The following is a 21,765-nucleotide window of genomic DNA, read 5'->3' on the forward strand; positions in this document are numbered from 1 at the left end:
ATGAGAAAAGGTCTAGCTAATAATTAGTCCCCATACTTTTGAGAAATGTCTGCCACTGAAAAAAGGAGCTAATGAAACAATATGGTTGAAAGTATACTGTATTATGCTTTCAGAAGACTGGATGGTGAAGCAGACTTCCTATATGGGCAGAAAAAGTGGTAAAATACAAGAACAAAATGGAGCATGTGTTGTCAGCCATGGACAACATGTTGATCTGTTTTATTTAAGCATATTTTTTGTTACAAGGGAGGATTCTATGGGGCAGCTAGGTGGCACAGTGGATAAGGCACTAGCCTTGGATTCAGGAGGACCTGAGTTCAAACCCAGCCTCAGACACTTACTAGCTGTGTGACCCTGGGCAAGTCACTTAAACCCCTTTGCCCTAAAACAAAAACAAAAACAAACCAACAAGGGAGGATTCTATTGGTTGACAATGGAGAAGACATTGGGAGATGATAGTGATGGGAAGCACAAAAATTCCTACATGAAGTGAAACGAAACCTAAGTATTGTACTTTAAAAATAAATCTGAAAACAGAAGAATTGCTCACTGTTTGGGGAGAAATTTTAAACCAGAAAAATCAAAGGGATTTTCCATGAGGATAGTAATAGCTGTAAATCATATCCCTTCCCTATTTTCCTAATGTATAAATAGAGATATGACAAAGCCAAGTGAAGACCTAAGATGAATTCATGGTAGGGCTAAATTGAGGTAGAACTCCCTGTTAGTGTGATGTTCCGGGATTGTTTCTTGTAATAGAGACAGTGGGATGGAACAGATGGAGTACTGCATTGGCAGTCAGAAAAACCTTGGTTTAAATTCCTCCTTGGACACTTACTAGCTGCGTGACCATAGACAAATCATACAATATCTCTCTCGCCTCATTTTTCTCATCTGTAAAATGAAGATGACAATAGGACCCATCTTCAGTGTTGTTGTGAGGATCAAATGAGATAATGAGTAGAGTCCTCTGCAAACCTTAAAGTACTAAATGGTAACTATTATTATTATTATGAATAAGTATAATGATGATAAATAAAAGCAGAGAAGAAAATAAAACAGGAGTTGTTTTTTTTTTTAAGAAAGCAGAATTTGAAGAGAATTTGGGTTTAGATCCTAGTTCTGTTACCTGTGTGCATTTGGACAATAACAATAACTGACACCTGGAGGGCAGGGACTTCTTTTCTTTGTGTCCCCAGCACTTGTCACAATGCCTGGCATTAGCACTTTATAAATGCTTATTGGTTGGTTAAATACATTATCTACTTTGAAATGAGCAAAGCCACTTACATTTTCTCAATCTGAACTTCCTCATCTGTAAAATGAGAGGACTCAATAAGCTGGTTTTTATGGTAACTTCTAGCTCTTAATCTATGATCCCATGAATTGTCATTCAAGGAAGCAGCAGATTAATTCTAAGCCCTTCTATCCAATCCAGACAAGAGTACTACAGCTCCCTCTCCTGGAAGAGATTCCATTTTTGAAATGCTCTTTGGGGTCCCTCATTAACTAGAAGGTACCTGAAGGATCTCAATGATCTTTAACTTAGTATCCATAACCATGATATCTTCTTTCTCAGGCTCTGCTTGTTTCACATTCCCTTCGGGAGCAGCTGCCATGGGAGTCATGGGCAAAAACCCTCCTCCCCTAAGAACAACCTGAGTCATCAGCTCTCCAACTCCATGGATGGACCGCATCACATTGCTGCCTAGGGAACAGAAAGGACAATCCTCAAGTTACGACCCCCTTTCTACAGGTTCTCCCTTGGAGGGGCATTTGGCTTTACAAGTGAGAGTCTGACTATATCCTTCAACTATTTTCTCTCTGTGGACAAGTTTCACATTGAAGAAGAGGATCCCATACACATCTGCTCTAGGATACTAACTAAACTAAGTGATATGAAAGGTAATCATCCCAAGCCACATACACTTGATTTACTTTAATGATGTCAGGATTCTAATTGGAAACACTTCTTGTTAAACTACCAACTGCCTACCCTGGAGAGATATCACAGGAACCACCCCATCCCTCCACCCCCCCACCCCCACCAAAAATCCAAAGGTAGTATAATACATGACATCAGCCTACAAGGATTTTACAATATAATCTAGTTGAAGAAACAAGAAATACCCCAAATAAGACAGAATTACATGTAATATCATTATATAGTCATATGATAAAGTGACCAATTATATAATACAAAGAATTTGAGAGCAGTGTATGATAAAAGGCAGCTAAAAGTGAAGTTTATAAGGAAGAGAAGGAATTTTTTATAATGCCATAATCAAATAATCTTACCCCCCGTTCCCCAACACTTATTTTTAAAAAACAAATATAGTATTCATTTTTTTTTTTTAGTGAGGCAATTGGGGTTAAGTGACTTGCCCAGGGTCACACAGCGAGTAAGTGTTAAGTGTCTGAGGCCGGATTTGAACTCAGGTCCTCCTGACTCCAGGGCCGGTGCTCTATCCACTGCGCCATCTAGCTGCCCCTATAGTATTCATTTTTAATATTCACTTACAAAACATTTTTAGTTTTGAATTCTTTCCCTCCCTTTTTTCACTCCCCCACCATTGTAAAGGCCAGCAATATGATATCAGTTATACAATGAAAACATATTTCCATATTAGTCATCTAACACTTATTTCTTACCTTTATTTTCTTCTCCTTTGGCCATTTTGCTAATAGGGAAGATGGTAGTCACATGTACACAATCTAAGATAGCCAGTAGGATCTTGGTTAATCGTAGAAGGTCAGAGAAGTTGTAGAAACCAAAATAGATGAGATTCCTGGCCAAGTTTACAACCTATTTTTTAAAAAAAGAATTAAACAGACTTAAAAAGAATAGCAAACAGAGCTCATACTGCCTTACTTTAAGTCTGACTCCTGATTCGTACTAACAAGTTTGTAAAAATTCTCAACTTACTAATGACAGCAGAAACTTTATTCCATTTACCTTTTACTACTTTCTGGAAATGGGCAAGATGTTCTAATGGAAAGAATGGTCAGAGACCTCTAACTAAGAAAGACGCCAAGTTATTCATCTTATTTGATTCTGTTATATTTAATAATGTGGGGGGAAATGCTGACTTATTCATTTGGTCTACATGATTTTCCTTAATATGGCTGTAGCTTAAACACAATACCTTTTGATTTCAAGTTTCTAGAATCTCATCACAGAGATATTTTTCAAAAAGCTAAAGATAAACACTAGACCTTGGAGATACCCAATAAACTACTGCATAATCTAATGGTAATTAAATTCTCAAGAAGAAAGAAAAATGTAATATAAAAAGTAACTTACAAGGACCAGCGTACAAACTAATGTGGATATTTTCTAATTCATCTCTTACTAAAATGTGCATTTAAGATATAGTATTTTAAATTTTAAAGTTACCTCAAATGTGAGCTTATTTTTCTCTTTATCAGAGAAGGGAAACCTCTGACAAACCACATCTCTTAAATATTCCTCCACAAATTCCATAGTCTGAGCAAACCTCTCTTTAATTTCATCTTTAGAAGTTCCACTGCTGTCATAGCTGGAAGGAAAAGTAAAATTTAAGTCTTTGGGCTGAAACTCAACAGATAAATATATACGTATTTATCATGCCTTTTAAATTACTGAAGTGAGAAATAGAAATTTACTCAACTCTGCAAAACATTTCACAAATATAATTTTTCAAAAACTAACATTCTTTAAATTACATATTTCAAGAAGTTTGAACATGGAAATCAGATAGTACTTTGAGAAATCACTACAATGAAAAGTGACAGTTCAAGAATAGTAAGTTAAACATTCTTTTAAAATTGAAGTAACATTTAACTCAGATATAACAGGCACCTTAGAGCGATGACAGGTATAAAGTAATGGGGAAAGAGGGCAATCCTACAATTTACTGGCTTGGTTTACATGATCTCAAACGTTTACAGACACTGGTTTATTATAACCAGTATTAACATTAATTAGCCAGTCTTTAAAGGATTCCTTTTTTAAAAAACAATATGCCAACTTTTGACAAAAATTTACAAATAAAAACTAACCATAAATCCTAATTTATAAAAATTTTCTGGGATTACATGTTTAGTAATCTTCAATAATGGCATTTAAATACATAATCCTTTGGTAATTATTTGCCTTCAAAATATTAATGGGCCCCATTAAAATGTGTGAATGTAAATATGAGAATGTTGATCTCCTGATAGTGCCAAATTTGCTTTCAATTTTTCCCAGGTAGATCCAAAAGTCCATTATAATAAATACTTAAAACAAAAATTTTTTATTGAATGATGAAATTTTGTAGTCTCACTATTTAAAGCTGAACTACTTTAAATTTAACTTTTTTTTTTTTTTGCATTTTCTCTCTTTATAACTATTCTGTATATGTGTTGTCTGCCTCTTTAGAACATAAACTCTTTGTGAGTAGGGATTATCTCATCCTTTGGACTTGTATCTCTAGTGCGGTGTCTGCCTGAAATACAACAGGCCATTAATAAATGCTAATTGATTGACTGGTTTTTAAAATGCAAAGATGTCATCCCACAACCATCCAGAAGCAATCTGGACTAGTAGTTTGCTTATTGTTTCTGTTTAAAATATAAGAGAATAAAAACATGCATTGGTCTTGATGGAAAAAGAAAGTCATCTTACTCATCAATTGCTATTTCTGAGGGAATCTCCGACCATAAGCGGGCATACTTCACGGGAGTAACCTGTTCCTGAGGGTCTCTGTCAACATGCATATGGAGCATGAGCCGACAGAATGATGCTCTCAGATCATAGGGCAAGTTCTCATCAGACATGCATCGAAGAATGAGGTCTACATCAAGTTGGCCGGATATTTCGTTGATGGCCAGATACTGACGATCCAAACACATCCTAGCAAACAGGTTCAGCTGATACCTGGTGAAGAGAAAAAAGACGTTTTCAGAAGTCCTACAAAGTCACAGAAATGTAGTCATTATGACACCAGATGGCACAGTGGGCTTGGAGTTGGGAAGTCCTGAGTTCAAATTTGGCCTCAGACACTAGCCATGTGACCTTGGGCAAGTCACTTAATCTCTATCAGTCTAGGAGGCAACCAGGTGGCTTGGTGGATAGAGTGAGAGATGGGCCTGGAATCAGGAAGACCCGAGTTCAAATTCCTCCTCAGCCATTTCCTAAATGTATGACTCTTGAAAAATAAATTAATCTTTCCTCCTCAGCTACCTCAACTGTGAAATGGGGATATAATAGCACTGACATCACAGGGTTGTGGTGAGGATCAAATGAGATATTTGTAACAAGTACTTAACACAGTGCCTGGCACACAGGCGGTGATAAATAAATATCATTAGCAATTATTATTAAAAATAGATACAGAAATATACCTATGTATTCATAATTTCAGGTACAAGTTTTTACATCGCACGCTTTCTTTCTTTTCAAACAACTTAAAATTCATCCCTCCTTGCACAACAAAGTTGCTGTCCACTGAGTTGTCATTATTAGGGTGGCGCTTTCTTAATATTTTTGTAGTAAACTAACTCCCTGAATGGTGGCTGCAACTTGTGAAAAGCATAAACCTCAAAGATTGTTGGCAGAAATCTTCCACCATGTTAAAAAGTGTGTTTAAAGGAAAATCATACTAATTTCACGAAACAAAGTTCCCCATCAATTCTACCTTCTGTGTCTTTTTTTGTAGCACCAGATGGAAGGAGTTTCATCCTCAAATCCTTCCACATACATCCCTATTGGCCATGTTCTTGAGTGAGAATTTATGTACTAAGCTTTCTGTCCTTTTTAGTTGTTGACTCTGGTGCTTTTTTAATTCCCCAAATTTGAAAAATATTCAATAGCTACTAACATCCTGTATTACATTCTTGTCCCAAAGCCTGGCTGTGATGTAGAACTGAGCTTGGAGTGTTAAAAAGCTAGGCCAGAGGAATGAACTCTGACAGGGCCTTTGTGGAATCATCATATTAAGTCACTGGTGAGATCAGTGATGGATTCCCCAATAATAGCTAACATTTACATAATGCCTAATGTGCCAGACATTGCACTAAGTGCTTTGCAAGTATTCTCTCATTTGATCCTCACAACTCTGGGAGACAGGCACTATTCATTAGAACTATATTATTTTTTCTTAGTTTCTGTATCTGTCACTCCAAGATCTTCCTAGTTAAAGAGCAGAGAAGTTCATCTCCAGGTAGGCCCCAGGAATCTTTTGTACAATCCAACTCTAGAACACCATTGACTGAAATGCACAGGGGTAGTAATCCTTATCAGTGATGGGAGCGGAAATGCATGAAGACCTCTTAAGTTTTTGAATAAGACTTACACCTAGCTCTTAAAACTTGAGTGATGGTCTGAGATTGGTGGCCTTTCCCGTTGACCTGAGAGGCACGTGATGAGTAGAACTGTTAAGATCTAGGTAAGCCACTGGAGTGCCCGAGGCAGAATTCAGATCTAAATACTCCGAGTCTGAAGCTAATACTCTCACCTGAACCAGGCTAAGTGGCTATCCCCTACCTGACATTTACATAGCTAGCACATTAAGGCTTACAAAATGCCTTACACATAGCTCACCTGTCTCATCTAGGATGCAGCCTAGTCCGATTTAAAACAAAACCCCAGGTACTAGGGCAAGGGATTTTAACCTTTCTTTTGTATCACAGACCCTTCCTATGGATACTTTTTTTCAAATAGTTGAAGGAAAAGATAAGTTCCAGTTAGAAGTTAGTGAGAATAAAGATTGAATTTTTCCCATCCAAGTTCAAAGGGCCCCTGAAATATATCCACAGAGCTCCCAGTCCAAATCCCTCCCCTGATGCTCACTATCTAGGAGAACTTGGACAACATATTTGACTCGGATCTCCTCAGTTTCCTCATCTGTAAAATGGGGGAGGGGGAGCAGATGCACTCAGAGGTCCCCTTCCAGGTCCAGATCTATGATTCTAGGATTGCCTTTCTCAAAACAACAGTCAGTGAGGACACAGACTCAGAGAGGTACAGCTTATCCACTGCACAGAGAGTAAGTGATGGAGATGAAACCCGGGTTATTTGACTAGAAGTCCAAAGCTCTTTCCACTGCACTATATACTATACTGCCTCTCCTAGACTAAATTTGTTCTAAAATCCTGTAATAATAACCACAAAACTTGCTTTGTTGTGTCCTCATATGACTTGCAGATGACTCTGTGAGCAAGACCAGGGAACACGTGGATCCCTGACTGATCCTGAGCACCCACTCCCCAGCATCCTCGTGTCAAGAGTCAAACACCGAGTGTTCTCATCACCTGTAGTAGCTGAGCACATCCCGGTCTTCTTTTTGTCCTTCTTTAGCATCCTGAGCCAGCTCCCGGACACTCTTACTACGGATCTCCTTGTTGCTGTCTCTCCAAAATAACCAGACCTCCTCCTCATCTTCTCCAACTTCCAGAGGATTTTCTCCAGTGGACACTCCTTCAAACTCAAAACGAGAAAGAACCAACCTGGATAATGAGGAGATGGAAAACCAAAAGCATTAATTTAAGCTCTATGGTAAGCCACTTTAACTCTGGAGATGTTATAAACTCCACCCTTGGGAATAAAATAGGGCTTTGGCTCTCTACGTCTCAAGTACGCTGGGATCCTTTTCCAGGAGCTCAGCCCAGGAGATGATCTGAACACTTGAAACTAAAATGTCATAACCTCACACTCCAAGTGCCCAGGGCCTGTAGAACAAATTAGATCATGCCTGGGAAACATCTGAAGAGCCTGGAGCCAATGACAAATTAGATCATGCTTGGTAGACATAAACATCCCACCCACAAAGATCTCAACAGCATATTTATAGTTAAAAATTAAAAATACAGCCTGTATCCTATCCATGGTGAAATACTTTTCCAGGACAGACCTCCTTCATGTAGATCGGCTGTCACTATTGAATAGTGACATACAAGCTATTTCCACCCAAACAAAAAAATGTCAGGATGACATTTTAGGAAGCTCTCTTTAAGTATAGTATAGTCACAGCGAATAAGAATTACTTCCTTCCAGACCTAAAGACACTTAACATTTTTTCACAATTGTAAATACTTCACATTAAAGCTGAGTGGCTAAAAAAAATGCTCACATTTTAATTGGTATCTCAACTGAGCCTGGCCAAATGAAAGCAGTAGAACCATCTTGAAGAAGAGACAAAAATGAATGCTCTGCATGCAAATGAGTAAGATAGCACTTTCCAAAAGAACTATCTAATACCATCCTATTTTGGATAATTATACCTCCCACCAACTATGATTTCTTCAGTGGTTTGGATTCACTGTTTTGTGATGCCCGGGCAACATATATTGGCTGGAGTCTTCTAGCATTTTCTGTGCCTAAACCCTCAACTCTCCAATAGTCTTAAAATCACCAGGATGCAACTCACTTAGTCTCGATCAGTATGTCAGCATTGGTTGGATTCAGCACAGCTTTACAGATCAGTTCTTGGGTCACTGGAATTGACTTGTTCATGGACACACACAGGTCTGAGAGGTAATCTAAGAATCTATTGGGAAGGAGAAAACACAAAAATGGGCATTCTCTTCAGATAAAAGAAATTCTCTCCATTTAAGACCCATGCATTGAGATGCCCTGAAAATGGCTAATGCTAACAGTTAATAATTGCATAGTGCTTTAAGATTTGCCAAAGCAATGCTTCCAAAAAATGCTGATCTACACAGCAGGCTATAAGAAGAAGCACACAGGGGCAGGTAGTGTGACGCAGTGGATCAAGTACTGGCCCTGGATTCCAGAGGACCTGAGCTCAAATCCAGCCTCAGACATTTGACACTTACTAACTACGTGACCCTGGGCAAGTCACTTAACCCTCACTGCCCTGCCAAAAAAGAAATTTTTTTTAAAAATCAGTAATAAAAAAAAACCACAACACACATTGTGAGTGTATTAAGTGTCCCCACTGCCCACTAATATTACTAGAAACCCAAAGTCTGGGTAGAGAAAGGAAGAATTTAAAGGAGAAAAAGGAAAGCAAAATGGAAGACAAGGAAGAATTCAGAATGCGGTAGAGGGAGGGAAATAAAAGAGGTGTGTGATATCCTAGACTGAGACTCCTAGAAGGGACTCTAAAGGTCAGCTAGGTCACCCACCTCATTTCAAAGATAAGGAAAATGAGGCCTAGAGAGAGAAAACGGCTTACAGAGGCAGGAAGCATCAAAGCCTGGATTCGCTCTTAGGGTCCCTGCTCCCAAATCCAGTGTCCTTCGTCACACTGCTCCCACATATAGCAGGTGGCATCAGAGCCCCACCACCCATTCCCTCAATTGCCCTCAGTAACTACACCAGCGTCACTGGCTGCCTACCTCTGGTCTAGTCAATGTCAAAATACGTGGCCTTGAAGTCAATTAAAAGAAATAAAAGCAGCCTGTATACATCTGGCATCATTTAGTAACTATTGTGCTGACTGGTGTGTGAACCAGCCAAAGCAACAATTCACTCTGGCCACAGCGATATCACCTCCCAGTAAGACTCTAGGTCAACAAGAATGACGACTGCCTCTGGCTTCCTCAAGGTGAGAGTTTGACAAGGGACTTGGAAAAAAATCCAAAAGGAAATGATTAGCCTCAACAAGACCAAGCCCCAGTAGCCTCCAGGAAATATAATTTCAGAGACCTGAGTTCACCTTGTCCAGGTGACTTCCCTAGCCTAAAAGGCTGCGGATCCACCATGTGGCTGTCCCCACAGCTTTGGGTCCACCTCACCTGGGTTCCCGATTTTTTCTCACGAGGCTGACAAAGGTGTCAATCTCTGCAGCAGTGATATGCTTCTCCAGGAGTTTTCGATTGTTGTGGAGCAGAGCCGTGATCGTGTCTTCTGCCAGCACATCATAGCCAATTTGCTTCTGCATGAAGCCAAACTGTTTGGCGATGTACTCCTTTGGGAGAGGGATCGGGGTCAGGGAAAACAAAGGCATTTGTAATCATGTTCAGAACTAAAGGAAAGGACACCAATTGACTGGTTAAAGTCAACATTTATATGGAAAGTGAAGTTACTGCTCCCAGAATTTTACCCTGAGAATAATACGCCACCCCCCAAAGTGACAACTAAAATGTTCTCACACCTGATATTTTATGAAATCTGACAAGTGAATATAATTGAGGAAAGCATCACTTAATGCTTTCAGGGAGGGGTGTTTCATTAAGTGCACAGTTTGAATTTTAAACGAGTGGCAATTTTAAAAGGTCAGATTTTGTTTATCAACTCTGAATTTATTATTAATTCAAGAGGATTTAACTGGTGCTCTTTGCTCTGTTCATGCCGAGTAAATGCATATTAATCCCATTTGAACAGGCTCGTTCCAAATTTTTCCCTCTCAAAGATCCACGAGAATTGAAATATATCCCTGTGATTATCTCTATTTTGTAGTAATAGCAATAAAAAACTGATTTCCAGATTGTAGAACATTCTTATCAAAATTAAGTCCTACAAGTATTACTGATAAACATGAGAGGCAAAAGGGCTTGCTTGAAATCATAACAGAGCCAGGATTTGAACTCAGATCTCTCCTGATCTTTCCACTGCATGATGATCTTCCCTGATGATCTTAAAATGGGATCTATGATCTTGGTGTTAAATATTGTGACAATTATATTTTAAAATAATTGGCTTCCTTTGTAATCCTAGAGGATTACAGTAAGGGGCAGCTAGGTGGCAAAGTGAATAGAGTGCTGGGCCTAGAGTCAGGAAGACCGGAGTGCAAATGCAGGCTCAGACATTAACTAGATGTGTGATGCTGGGCAAGTTATTTGACCTCTGCCTCAGTTTCCTAATCTATACAACAGGGATAATGATAGTGCCTACCATGCAGGGGCATCATGAGGATCAAATGAGATGAGAATTATGAAGTACTTAGTACAATTTCTCACACATAGTAAGCACTATATAAGTGTTAACCACCATCATCATCCTATGGTCTGCATTCATCCTATACTACGCATTCAAAAACATTATCCTGAGGGGTCCCATAGGATTCACCAGACTCCCAAAGGGGTCCAGGACACACAAATGGTTAAAAATATCTGTTCTAGGAGAACACTTCTAAAGGCAAGGCAAGGTTATTCAATCAAGATATTGCCTAAGATAAATCACCATGGTACTTCATCTGAAGACCTGAATAGGGTAGGTAAGTATCCTATCTACTCCTCTTGTCTATTATTCTCCTGAACTATAATGTACTAGTTTTACATACACCTCAGAAATAGACATCTTCTTCCATCATGGCACAGAGGTGACCCTGAATTTCTGAAGGCTATGCCCATAGAATGAAAGCTCAGGAAGGTCTCCCCAGATTAGAAGGAGTCAGAGAAGGAGTCAGTGATGGACAGAATATCTTCTGAGGAACCCTTTTGGCTATGTTTGGAGAGAGTCATCATCTGTCGCCATAAAACATATTTGATAAGACTGATGGAAGGCTCAAGTGAGATAAAGCATATAAAGTACTGTGTAAGTTTTGACATGCTAAAATTAGTTATCATTACCAGGACATGGCACAAACTTATGCAAGAATTTGGATCCAGGCCTAATTTTTAAAAATTTTATCACAGCTAGACTTGATTCTTCTCAGCAACATAATGGTCCAAGAGAGTTCCAAAGGACTCATGATGGAAAATGCTCTCCAAATCCAGAAAACAACAACTGTGGAATCTAGATGCAGATTGAACCATATTGTTTTTGTTGGTGTTGTTTTTCGGTTTTTCGGTTTTTCCTTTTAGTTCTGACTCTTCTTTCACAACATGACTAATGCAGAAATATGTTCAATGTGATTGTACATATAGAACCTATTTCAGATTATTTGCTGTCTTGGGGAGGGTGGAAGGAGGGGAGAGAGGGAGAAAAATTTGAAACTAGAAATCTTACAAAAACAAATGTTGAAAACTATCTCTACATGTAACTGGAAAATAATAAAATACTTTTATGGAAAAAAAAATTTCATCATAGCCCATGTTCTGGTAAGAGGTAAAAATTTCCCAGATAAATGAAATGAAAATATTCAACAAAATAATGAACAAATTAGATTTGTATGATTTCCTATTTGAATTATGAAATTAAGTAAAGAAGACAGGGGCATTCAAAATCTTCACTGATCATTACATTTCAAAGGAACTTCTTAAGTCCACCCTCCCTAATAATGGCAAAGGAAAAAAAAAAGTTTACAGCAAAAAAAGTTAAATTTTAATCCATATATAATGGACCAAAAATTTCATCTCACGTGAAAAAACATTATTTCTTAATAGATTTTCTGAATGCCTTGGAATCATATTTATCTGCCCAGAATTCTACCAGACACGTGCCAGGTTCAAGATGAAGAGAAGCAACAGCTGTTGACTGGGAATAGAGGTGAAAAAGACTATACAAGGAAATAAACACTCCCATGTATTAAAAGGCGTAGTGAAAGCCATTCTTTCACTAGGTTCAAGTCTTTCTTGACACATGTTTCAAGTGACACAATGTCTGTTTGGACCTGAGCAAAGGAATTGATCTCTCAGTGCCCTAGGCAACTATCTTAAGACTGTAAAGTTGCAGAGCAGGAGACCATCGGCATCGGAAGAGAGCTTCCTCACCAAGAGTTACAGATCCCAGTGAAACATCACATTAAGAAACAAAAAAATAAACAAAACATTCAAGTTTGAGAACAGTAGAGCGTTTTTCTTCCAAGTCTTAAGAGAAGACATCACAAACACAATGAAATGAGGGTAAAATCAAGTCAAGTAAAATGATAGCTTCCATGGGATTGTTGGCAGGGTCCTTGGTTTAAACAGCCCTCTGGTGTCTGGGAAAAATTCAGCATCTCCCTAAGAGTAAGAGGCTCAGTGAACAAGTCAAATGCCCACCCTATCCATTAAGGAAAAAATCCATGCAGCACATTAATTTGACCAGGTGACAACTTCATTTAGGAAGTCAAGTTCAATGAACAAATTCTACCACCATTCAACTGCTCATCAGATTCCAGCCTGTTCCACACCTGGTTCTTTCGGTAGTCCTGTTGTGAATGCCTCAACACCCTGTAGCACAGTCGGCAGATGTGTCGGAAGGGAGCATGCCGCTGGTCCCCCAGCTCCTCCAAACGGAGCATCGGTCCATCTCCACAGTCTGTAAATGGGGCCTGCAGCAGCTTGAAAATCTGTAAGGTGTTTTAGCAAGTGAAGATGGAAAAGAGTACCGTCATCATCTTTGATAGGCCACGCTTTTCATTTGTTTCTAAATGCCCCAAAGAAGACACCAGGGCTTGGTGAGTCAAAAGCAGCTGGGTACCTACTGAGTATAATATATTCTGCATTCAGTAGCTAGATCATAAATATTTCACTTGTGCATTCATTCAACAAATACCTATTCAACTTGTTGACTGACTGTGAAAAGAGGGGTTTTAGGTCTCAAATGAGCAAACATTTATTGTGAGTGAAGGACTTAGTTAAGCACATGGGAAAGGGCAACATTAAAAAGGCATGCATGGTCTCTATCTTTACCAAGTTAATAATGCAAAGGGTACAATATCATGGACTTTAGTTTCCCAATATCCCATTTACTGCTACTAAGTGTAAGAAATCAACATTTCCTAAAAGATACTATTCCTCTTTAAGGACCTCCTAAAATCATCACCACAGCAACCCATCAGTTCCCAGCCTAACCAACTGAAGCATAACTGAGCAAAAATGAATTTATAATGGTGGGATATTTTGTGGGCTGGGGGTTGTGAGGGGGGAACAAGAGGAAGGGAGATTCATGAAGGGTTTGTGAGGAAAAAGATGTGGAACTGAATAGCTAACCTTCTATTTGTTATGAATCTACTGATTCACTATTTAAATTTATTGGGAAATCTTAGTCCCAGGACTTATTTACCCTGAGGCCTGAACAAGCCTCTTATGGGGGAATCATACAAGGAACTCTAGGAAGGATGACTTCCATTCATTCTTTCAAACTTTCCCATGTCATGGAGCCCAGCTGACCTGCTTGAGAATATTCTGTTCTCTCATCAGTTTCTGACGTTCTCTGTTAGGTTTGGAGAATACTACTTCAAGCACATCTTGACCTGAATTAGTTCCACCAGTGACAAAGTAAACTAGATCTTCAAGCAGCTTGGTCACAGATCTAGAGAAGAAACCAGAATCGCACAATCTCAGAATTGGAAAGAACCTGAAAAGACATTTAGTCAAACCCTTATCTGAGCTCTGATGAGTGGTAATCCAGACTCTGACCACAGGCCTCCAAGGAAAGAGAACCCATCACAGCCTCCAAGGGAGCCCTCCTTATTTGTGCAAAGCTCTAAGGGTTAGGTCTTCCTTGACGTTAAGCCTCAATCCTTCTCTCTGACATTTCCAACCACTCCTCTTAATTCTGTCCTCTGGGGCCAAGAAGAACAAGCTAAGACTTCTCTGACACAATTGATGTACTGAAAAGCTTTAGTCCATGTGGCCCTTTCGTTTTGCCAGACTATAACTTCCTCCGGGAAGCCAAAGACAATTATAAGTACTTCAAATACTTGAGGAGTATCTGAAATAGCTTCTCCCTCCCTCCGCCCCCCCAAGTCTTCTCCAGGCTAAACATTCCTAGTTTTTTTGGTTGCTAGACACCTTCAATGGCAAATATATTACACACTGAAACCAGAAAGCCTTAAAGAAGAACAGGCTCAAATAGGAAGTTATATGTGTTGGGATGTCAGTGCATCTATATCTATTCTACCAATGACAAAGTAAAGAGTTTAGAGTCAGTTCTTTATTATGCACATGTGGATTATCTGATTGGCAAATTATGGATGATAAAATGTTAATTTCTTCTTAGTACAGTTTAGTAACCAAGCTCCTAACTGAATAAATCTTCCCCAAATTAGAAGTTCCAGAACTGAAGGGGGGAAACAACAAACAAAACAAAAAACCAGGAATTATAGATTTAGAACTAAAAGGGACGTCAGAAGACACTTAAGAACGACTGCCTCATTGTTCAAACGGAGGAATACAAACACAGGTCCTCTGGTTCCAAATCCACCTTCAATTCTACTCTGCTACCTTTTTTTTTTTTTTTTTTTTTTTTTTGCAGGGCAATGGGGTTTAAGTGACTTTCCCAGGGTCACACAGCTAGTAAGTGTCTGAGGCTGGGTTTGAACTCAGGTCCTCCTGAATCCAAGGCTAGTGCCTTATCCATTGCGCCACCTAGCTGCCCCCTACTCTGCTACCTTTTATTACTGAAAGCTAACAGGTGAAATCACCACTGATTTTAACGATTCGAAGGATCTGGTGAGAAAGTCAGTGCACAGGTCTATTTGGAATGGGGAAAAGTCTCACCTCCCTTTACAAGTGCTTGCAAGATTCCAAGGTGGCTCATGAGAAGAGGTCACAAGTACACTATGAATGGCATATTCTAGCCCGCTATAAAGGCAAGTGATTGTACACTCTGGAAAAGAGAAAATGCATCCCTTCACTTTCTGATCCCTTTACCTTCTTTCATTCTGTGTAATAGTCCCCTTTTCCAGCTTGCCAGCAATGGATCCCAAAACCTTGCTTGCATCATTGGCAAAGTCCAAATCCCGAACTTCAGCGGGAGACACCGGAACTATGGCAAAAGCTTCCTTGTCTTCCTTCACGGGAGATGTGCCAATCTAAAAAATTCATGAAAATCCAAGAAACAAAAGGGTTAAGAGGCCAGGCAGTGGAATTTCTATTGCTTTCACTATATAAGGTAATGAAAATGGCAAAATTTTTCATGGTGCCTTATATTTAAATATCAATTGGAAATTTAATAGTCTTCAAGTTTATAAGCCAAAACACTATTTATTAGCAGCCAAAACTGTTCTTAAGACAGGCATGAAAATCCAGGTAATTGCATAAGCTTAAAGACCAGAAGCTAAACTAAATGGTCTCATTATTTCTACTGCTCCGAGCTTGCTTCACTTCAGTTCTCTCTGCAGAGAATTCTTTGGGAGAACTCTAGTTTGGCCACGTTCAAGTTGGTCATGAATCAACACAACTTGACAGGTTGGTATGTTTCCCTTCTGGATACAATGAAACCCTTTCATTGGGGATCAACTAAAGGCCCAAAGTCAGCAGCCAAGTTCCCAGACTCACTTTAAGCATCACCGGTTTTTCTTCTTCCTTGTCAATGGGGATGTTCGTGCTGTGAACCCAGGTATTAGTACACAGGTGTCTGAGCCTGACGTAGGAGTTCCTAAAGGAAAACAAGAATTCATCTAGGGCATTTTAGGTCATTTTCTGTAATCACCTTGTTTCAAAATATTCCCACTTTCCCCTCCCCAAAAGTAAATGTACACAAGATAATTAGTGGGTATGGGGTTTTTTGTTTGTTTGGTTGGTTTTTGGTTGTTACTGTTATTGTCATTGTTGTTTTTGCCATATACACAGCAATGCATATTTTTTTAAGTACCTAGTAGCATTAAGTGCTAGTGGGTACTCAATACCTATCAATTTCTGATAATGTTTAAATTTCTTGGTCCTGGCTAATGATCTTTTCAAATTCTCAGACGTGGCATATTACAGTGGTCATAACCACGACAGGTATCCTAGCATCAACTTCTTAAATTTTGGGGCCTTTTTTATGCACAACACTGTACCCCCCCCCAAATTAAACTATTTATTGAGTGCTTGATATGTTAAGCACAAGGTTGAATGCAGGGTACTGAAATATTAAAGGAATAGTCTCTACCTTTAAGGAGTTTGTGAGTTAACTTGACTAATACGCTGTTGTAACAATAAATAATACAAGATAATAGTAAGAGTCTGTTATCCAAGGAAATTTTTAAAAATATGTAAATGGATCAGTGATCTTATTGATTCAGGAATGAGGCAAATTCCAAGACAGCCATGCCTGCCCAGTCTGGATGAGTCTTACATATTCTGAAACTTAGTGACCTTTCTCATCATGAAGGTACCAGTGTAAGCACTAAAGCCATCCCTTGTTCTTGCCATGGGGCCAATCTTTAACTTCTCATTGTTATAAAATTACTTATATAGAAAATTCCTTGATGACATTCTTTACTCCCATTTTTTGGGTAATGTCTTATTGCTTATATGTCGCAGCCTGCTCACACCCCCCGTGAATCCTTCCTCTATGCAATATTCATATTTAGTCTTTGGAACAGGGGTATTGTGGGTCTCATTTCTATAGCACAACACTAGAGGAATGAAAAAAATGGTTCTTTGCTTTCATGGGAGGCTGCTTAGGGTCAGTAAAAGTATTTGGCAATTCTCTGAAAGTGTACAGTTGACTCTCCTCCTCCCTTTGGATTCTGGTTCCACATAATTATTCATATTTACTGTCTGTCTCAGATATACATAGTATTGGACAAGCCCTATTAAGTGTCTGCTTAGATACATGTTGAAATATGGGCGACAGCCATTCCTCATTTACTTGATCTTCTCCTATGTGAATGGACACATCCACAAACACAGAGGTGCTAAATAACCACATGTCACATGAATTCAGCAAAGAGGGTGAAAAATGAGGACCAAAGATTTTAGGAAGACCTCATAGGGGAGATGGAAATGGAGCTGGGCTTTGAAGGGTGGGTTGAATCTGGATAAGTGAAGGCATCCAGGAAAGAAGAATACCACCTGCAGTGTTATTACACAGTAGAGAGATGTGGTGAGGCTTCTTTAACACCCCATTCACAAATCTTCCCTTTCTTTGCAGAAATATGGAACTCTGGGCATAGAACACTGCATATAATGGCCAACTTTTCTGATATGTTGAAGTGGCTTTTTTCTTTTTTTCTTTCAGGGAAGGCTTTCTAAGAGGGAAAGGGTGAGGGGATATGCTAGGAAAATAGTAATAGACAAAATATGTCAATGAAAATTTAATTTAAAAAGAATATTACCCATCATAAATTAAGGAAAAGGTTAGGAAGGGGAGGTTAATGCTCAGTATCCAATTTTATATCTCACAATATGAAACAAATCAATATTTAGGTGTTATAAAAAACTATATATTCAACTGCATGTTGCCAATGATAATTTGCATGTAATCTGCCCCAACCTCTCACTGTACAGACCCATATTTTCAAAAGCCTATTGGACATCTCAATGTGAATGTACCACAAGGACCTCAAACTCATCACATCCAAAATAAAACACTATTCCCTTTCTCTCCTCTCCCAACCGACTCCTTCTGCTTTCCCTATTTTAAAATGTAATTCAGTTTTTAAAATTCTCCCAGTCACCCCAAGATCTTAGCACCATCTTCATCTGCCCTCATTCCTCAGAGCCTTTATCAAATCAGCTTCCAGGTTTTGTTGATGTCCCCCCAACACACTCTCTCTCATTAGTCTCTTCTTTCCCATTCCTGCTACCAACACCATTGATCAAGTACTCATCACCTCTGAACTGGACCAGAGCAATGCCCTCCTAACCAATCCCTGCCCACCTCCAGTCTCTCCTCCATCTTACTGATGAATGAGTCTTCCTAATGCACAGATCTGATCACATTCTACCTCTATTTAAAAAGTTCCTGCAGTTCCCAACTGCCTGTGCCAAATAAACAGCCTGACATCCAGGGCCCTTCTGCACTCTTATTTCAACATCTCCTTTCAGCTTTATCCCTCACCTCTTTCCACAAAACAGTCTATGCTCCAGACACACTGGTGGAAGAGTTTTTCATTCTGGGCCTATATTCATTCCACTACTGATGCCTGAACCACTTGCTTCCAACCATGCCAAACTACTGAGGGTCTATCCATTTTTGAGGGTCCACATGAAATGCCACATCCTCCAGGAAGCCTTCTGGATTTCCCTTGTTTGTCAAAAGTGATTGCTCCCAGGGGCAGCTGGGTGGCGCAGTGGATGGAGCGCCAGCCCTGGAGTCAGGAGGACCTGAGTTCAGATCCGGCCTCATACACTTAACACTTACTGGCTGTGTGGCCCTGGGCAAGTCACTTGACCCTGGTTGCCTCACCAAAAAAAAAAAAAAAGTGATTGCTCCCTCCTTGGAATTCTCTTATCACTTTGCACATGGATCACTGTCAGACATCACCGCTAGACTGTCAACTTCTCGAGGGTGGGTACTTAACTTTGCATCTCCTTCGGAGCATAAGTACTTTTGTTCTGCACATAGCCAGCACTTCCTAAACCTTTACTGAATGAATGTTTGAAAAAAAAAAAAAAGCAGAGCCCTACTTAACATGCCACATTCCTCCAAAAGCACAACAAAATTAAAATTTTATAAAATAACCGGAATATTCATTAGCACTCTTGCAGCAATCCACTGGGCCATCCACCATTTCCAATACATTCCAACAATTTTTCCTTCCTATTATTTCTTCATTCGGTCAGCAGCATCCAATCAGGAAAGGGAAATGAAGGGGTGAGTAAAGCCACAAATACTAAGAAGGAATTATGTTTAGGTGTTTCCCTGGCCATGGCACCTCAAAACTAGACCCTTTAGACTCTTACTTGATCACATGTTTAAAGTCTGATTACTGAACAATTATTTGGTGGTGGAGAGGATAGAGTTCTGGATTTGTAATCAGAGTTAGCTCTGCCATGATTTCCTATTTGGCCTCAGGAAAGTGACTTCTTCTGGCTAGGACTTGGTTTCCCCATCTGTAAAAGAAGGCAGTTGTGGTAGGAAACTACTAATGTCCCCTCTGGCTCTAAATCTATGGCCCCCTTTTCCCAAAGGACACAGGGTTCCAGACCTCGACTACTCCAAACGCTGGCTAGTTAATGCAGTTCTGGCCTTTCTCAGAAAAGCCTGGCTGTACGGTTTTTCTTTCTACAGAGGCTGGTGTAAGAGATGACAAAACATTGTAGCTGACAGAGCCCTGGAAGCGGACATGAGAGACTTGAGCCAAATCTTTAGTCATTTGATATTGATCAGATCACAACCTTCCTGTACCTCAGTTCCCTCATCTGTAAAAACAGAAATGATATTGTCTACCCAGCCTCCCTCAAAGGGCTGTTGAGAAAAGTCAAATGAGAGAGAATCAACACGGAAGCAGTATGCAAATGTAAAAGTGCTGTGCCAGCTGACAGTACAGGGGCCTCACTACTATGTCAGGTTCCAAGCACGGACTGACCCCGTATGGGGAGCGTTTTTCTGTCATACCTCGGAACAAGGCTATCGCCCCCTCGCAAAGTGGTGGGATCTAGCTCAAAGATGGAGGAGATATCATTTCCTTCAGGCACAGAGACCAGGGAGTATGCCATCTTTTCTTGGGCATTTCGTAGCCTGCTTCTTGATGCGTCCTGATCAGAGTCCATCTGAGGAAGAAAATTTATCAGAAAGTCAGAAAAGTGGTTTTTGGCAAATGTCATAAGTACTAAGATCATCTTCTAAGCCGCAGGTCCCAAGAAGAATGATTCTGAATGCCAGGAGCTGGCAGAAACTACACCTCTGTTTCAAAAAGGTCATAAAAGTTGACAATTAGCACTTTGGCCAAAAAAAAAAAAATTATGCAACCTGCCTCCCACTGTAATGCCTTTTAAATCAGCCTCAGGGAACAGTCCTGGTCTTCCATGAAAATAGTTCCACTGGTGATAAAAAGGAATTCAGGTCCCTTAAAGAGACCAGCCAGAAATCTAAAAGCATCTACGAGATCCAATTTATCTGAAAATTTTGCTCTGGTGGTCCACATTGATTCTATTAAGGGAACAATCCACTTTTCAAGGAAGAAATAGCCGATTTAAAGCCAAGAACAACTCCAGTGTGTTTAGGACAAATGTTTTTTCGAGAAAATTCAGATCCTAGCTCATCCACTCACTATGCATGTTACTTGGGGCACATAATTTATTAACCTTTCTAGGCTTGAGTTATTTCATCTGCAAGATGAGGGGGTTGAATTCAATGGCTTCTAAGATGGCATTCTATGTACTGGTCAACAGTTTAGGTTGTGAAATTAGATGGGCCCAGGTCATTCATCCAGAATCAAACAGGAAAGTGTGTTTGAAAGAGCTTCTTAAGGGTAAAATTGCCCTGTATTAAAACATAAGAAACCCGAGTTAGCAAGAAGCCCAAAGTTTCTGAGAACAAGGGCCATTAAACAACCTGGGTTTTCCAGAGAGATTATAAAATCTCCTCTTAAGGAAGTCTTTCAAAAATAGGTCAGATGCCCATCTGCCTGAGTTATTTTGAATTGTAAAGCAAATCCTGACAAGAGGCTAGGTTTTTCAAGGTCCTTTTTATCCCTGTGATTCTATACAGGCTTTATTTATGCCAGTGAGGCATAAGCAAAATGCCTTAACAGTCGGCAGAGCTTCAGATATTTGGTGACAAACTCCAACTAGGAATAGCAGGTTTTCCAGTTTCTCTAGCCCGTTCGTCTCAGACAGAACCTTTGTCCTCCAACAGCAAAGAAAACTGCAAAACTTAAGGAAGAGACAAGTTAAAGATCTTCACAGCAAAAGGGAGAGAGGAGACAGATTTCTCCTTTGAGGTTCAATCCCTTTTGGCATAGGCTCCTCAAGGTTTGCCTCTTTCATTAATAATCTCTTGTAAGTGGAGGAAGCTAAGTGGCATAGTGGATAAAGCACTGGCCGTGGATTCAGGAGGACCTGAGTTCAAATCCGAAATCAGACACTTGACACTCACTAGCTCTGTGACCCCGGGCAAGTCACTTAACCCCCATTGTCCCACAATCCCCCACCCCCCCAAAAAACCAATAATCTCTTGTGTTTTCCTTCCATCTCCCCCTGAAATACATTCAGTATGCCAAATTTGCCACTTCTTTCCCCTTCTCATTTTCTCCCTCATACCTTTAACAGCCAACTGAACTGAACCCCAGTTGGCCCACATGGTGATAACTA

The 21,765-nt window shown here is 39.7% G+C and overlaps 1 protein-coding gene across 8 annotated transcripts in view; it reads right to left on the minus strand.

Annotated features, from left to right (window-relative positions):
- ITPR1 (inositol 1,4,5-trisphosphate receptor type 1) overlaps positions 1 to 21,765 on the minus strand; it is a 395,541-nt gene that overhangs the window by 202,533 nt on the left and 171,243 nt on the right. For all 8 annotated transcript variants that reach the window (XM_043977918.1, XM_043977916.1, XM_043977917.1 and 5 more), the window contains 12 exons: positions 20,069 to 20,223; positions 16,078 to 16,177; positions 15,451 to 15,611; positions 13,966 to 14,107; positions 12,984 to 13,142; positions 9,724 to 9,896; positions 8,391 to 8,510; positions 7,276 to 7,470; positions 4,649 to 4,900; positions 3,398 to 3,539; positions 2,653 to 2,806; positions 1,521 to 1,708 (listed from right to left, as the gene is read on the minus strand). In XM_043977918.1, coding sequence (XP_043833853.1) covers positions 1,521 to 1,708; positions 2,653 to 2,806; positions 3,398 to 3,539; positions 4,649 to 4,900; positions 7,276 to 7,470; positions 8,391 to 8,510; positions 9,724 to 9,896; positions 12,984 to 13,142; positions 13,966 to 14,107; positions 15,451 to 15,611; positions 16,078 to 16,177; positions 20,069 to 20,223 — 1,941 coding nt within the window. The remainder of the gene's footprint in view (positions 1 to 1,520; positions 1,709 to 2,652; positions 2,807 to 3,397; positions 3,540 to 4,648; positions 4,901 to 7,275; positions 7,471 to 8,390; positions 8,511 to 9,723; positions 9,897 to 12,983; positions 13,143 to 13,965; positions 14,108 to 15,450; positions 15,612 to 16,077; positions 16,178 to 20,068; positions 20,224 to 21,765) is intronic.

This window comes from Dromiciops gliroides, chromosome 1, assembly GCF_019393635.1.
Source record: "Dromiciops gliroides isolate mDroGli1 chromosome 1, mDroGli1.pri, whole genome shotgun sequence".
Lineage (NCBI taxonomy): Eukaryota > Metazoa > Chordata > Mammalia > Microbiotheria > Microbiotheriidae > Dromiciops > Dromiciops gliroides.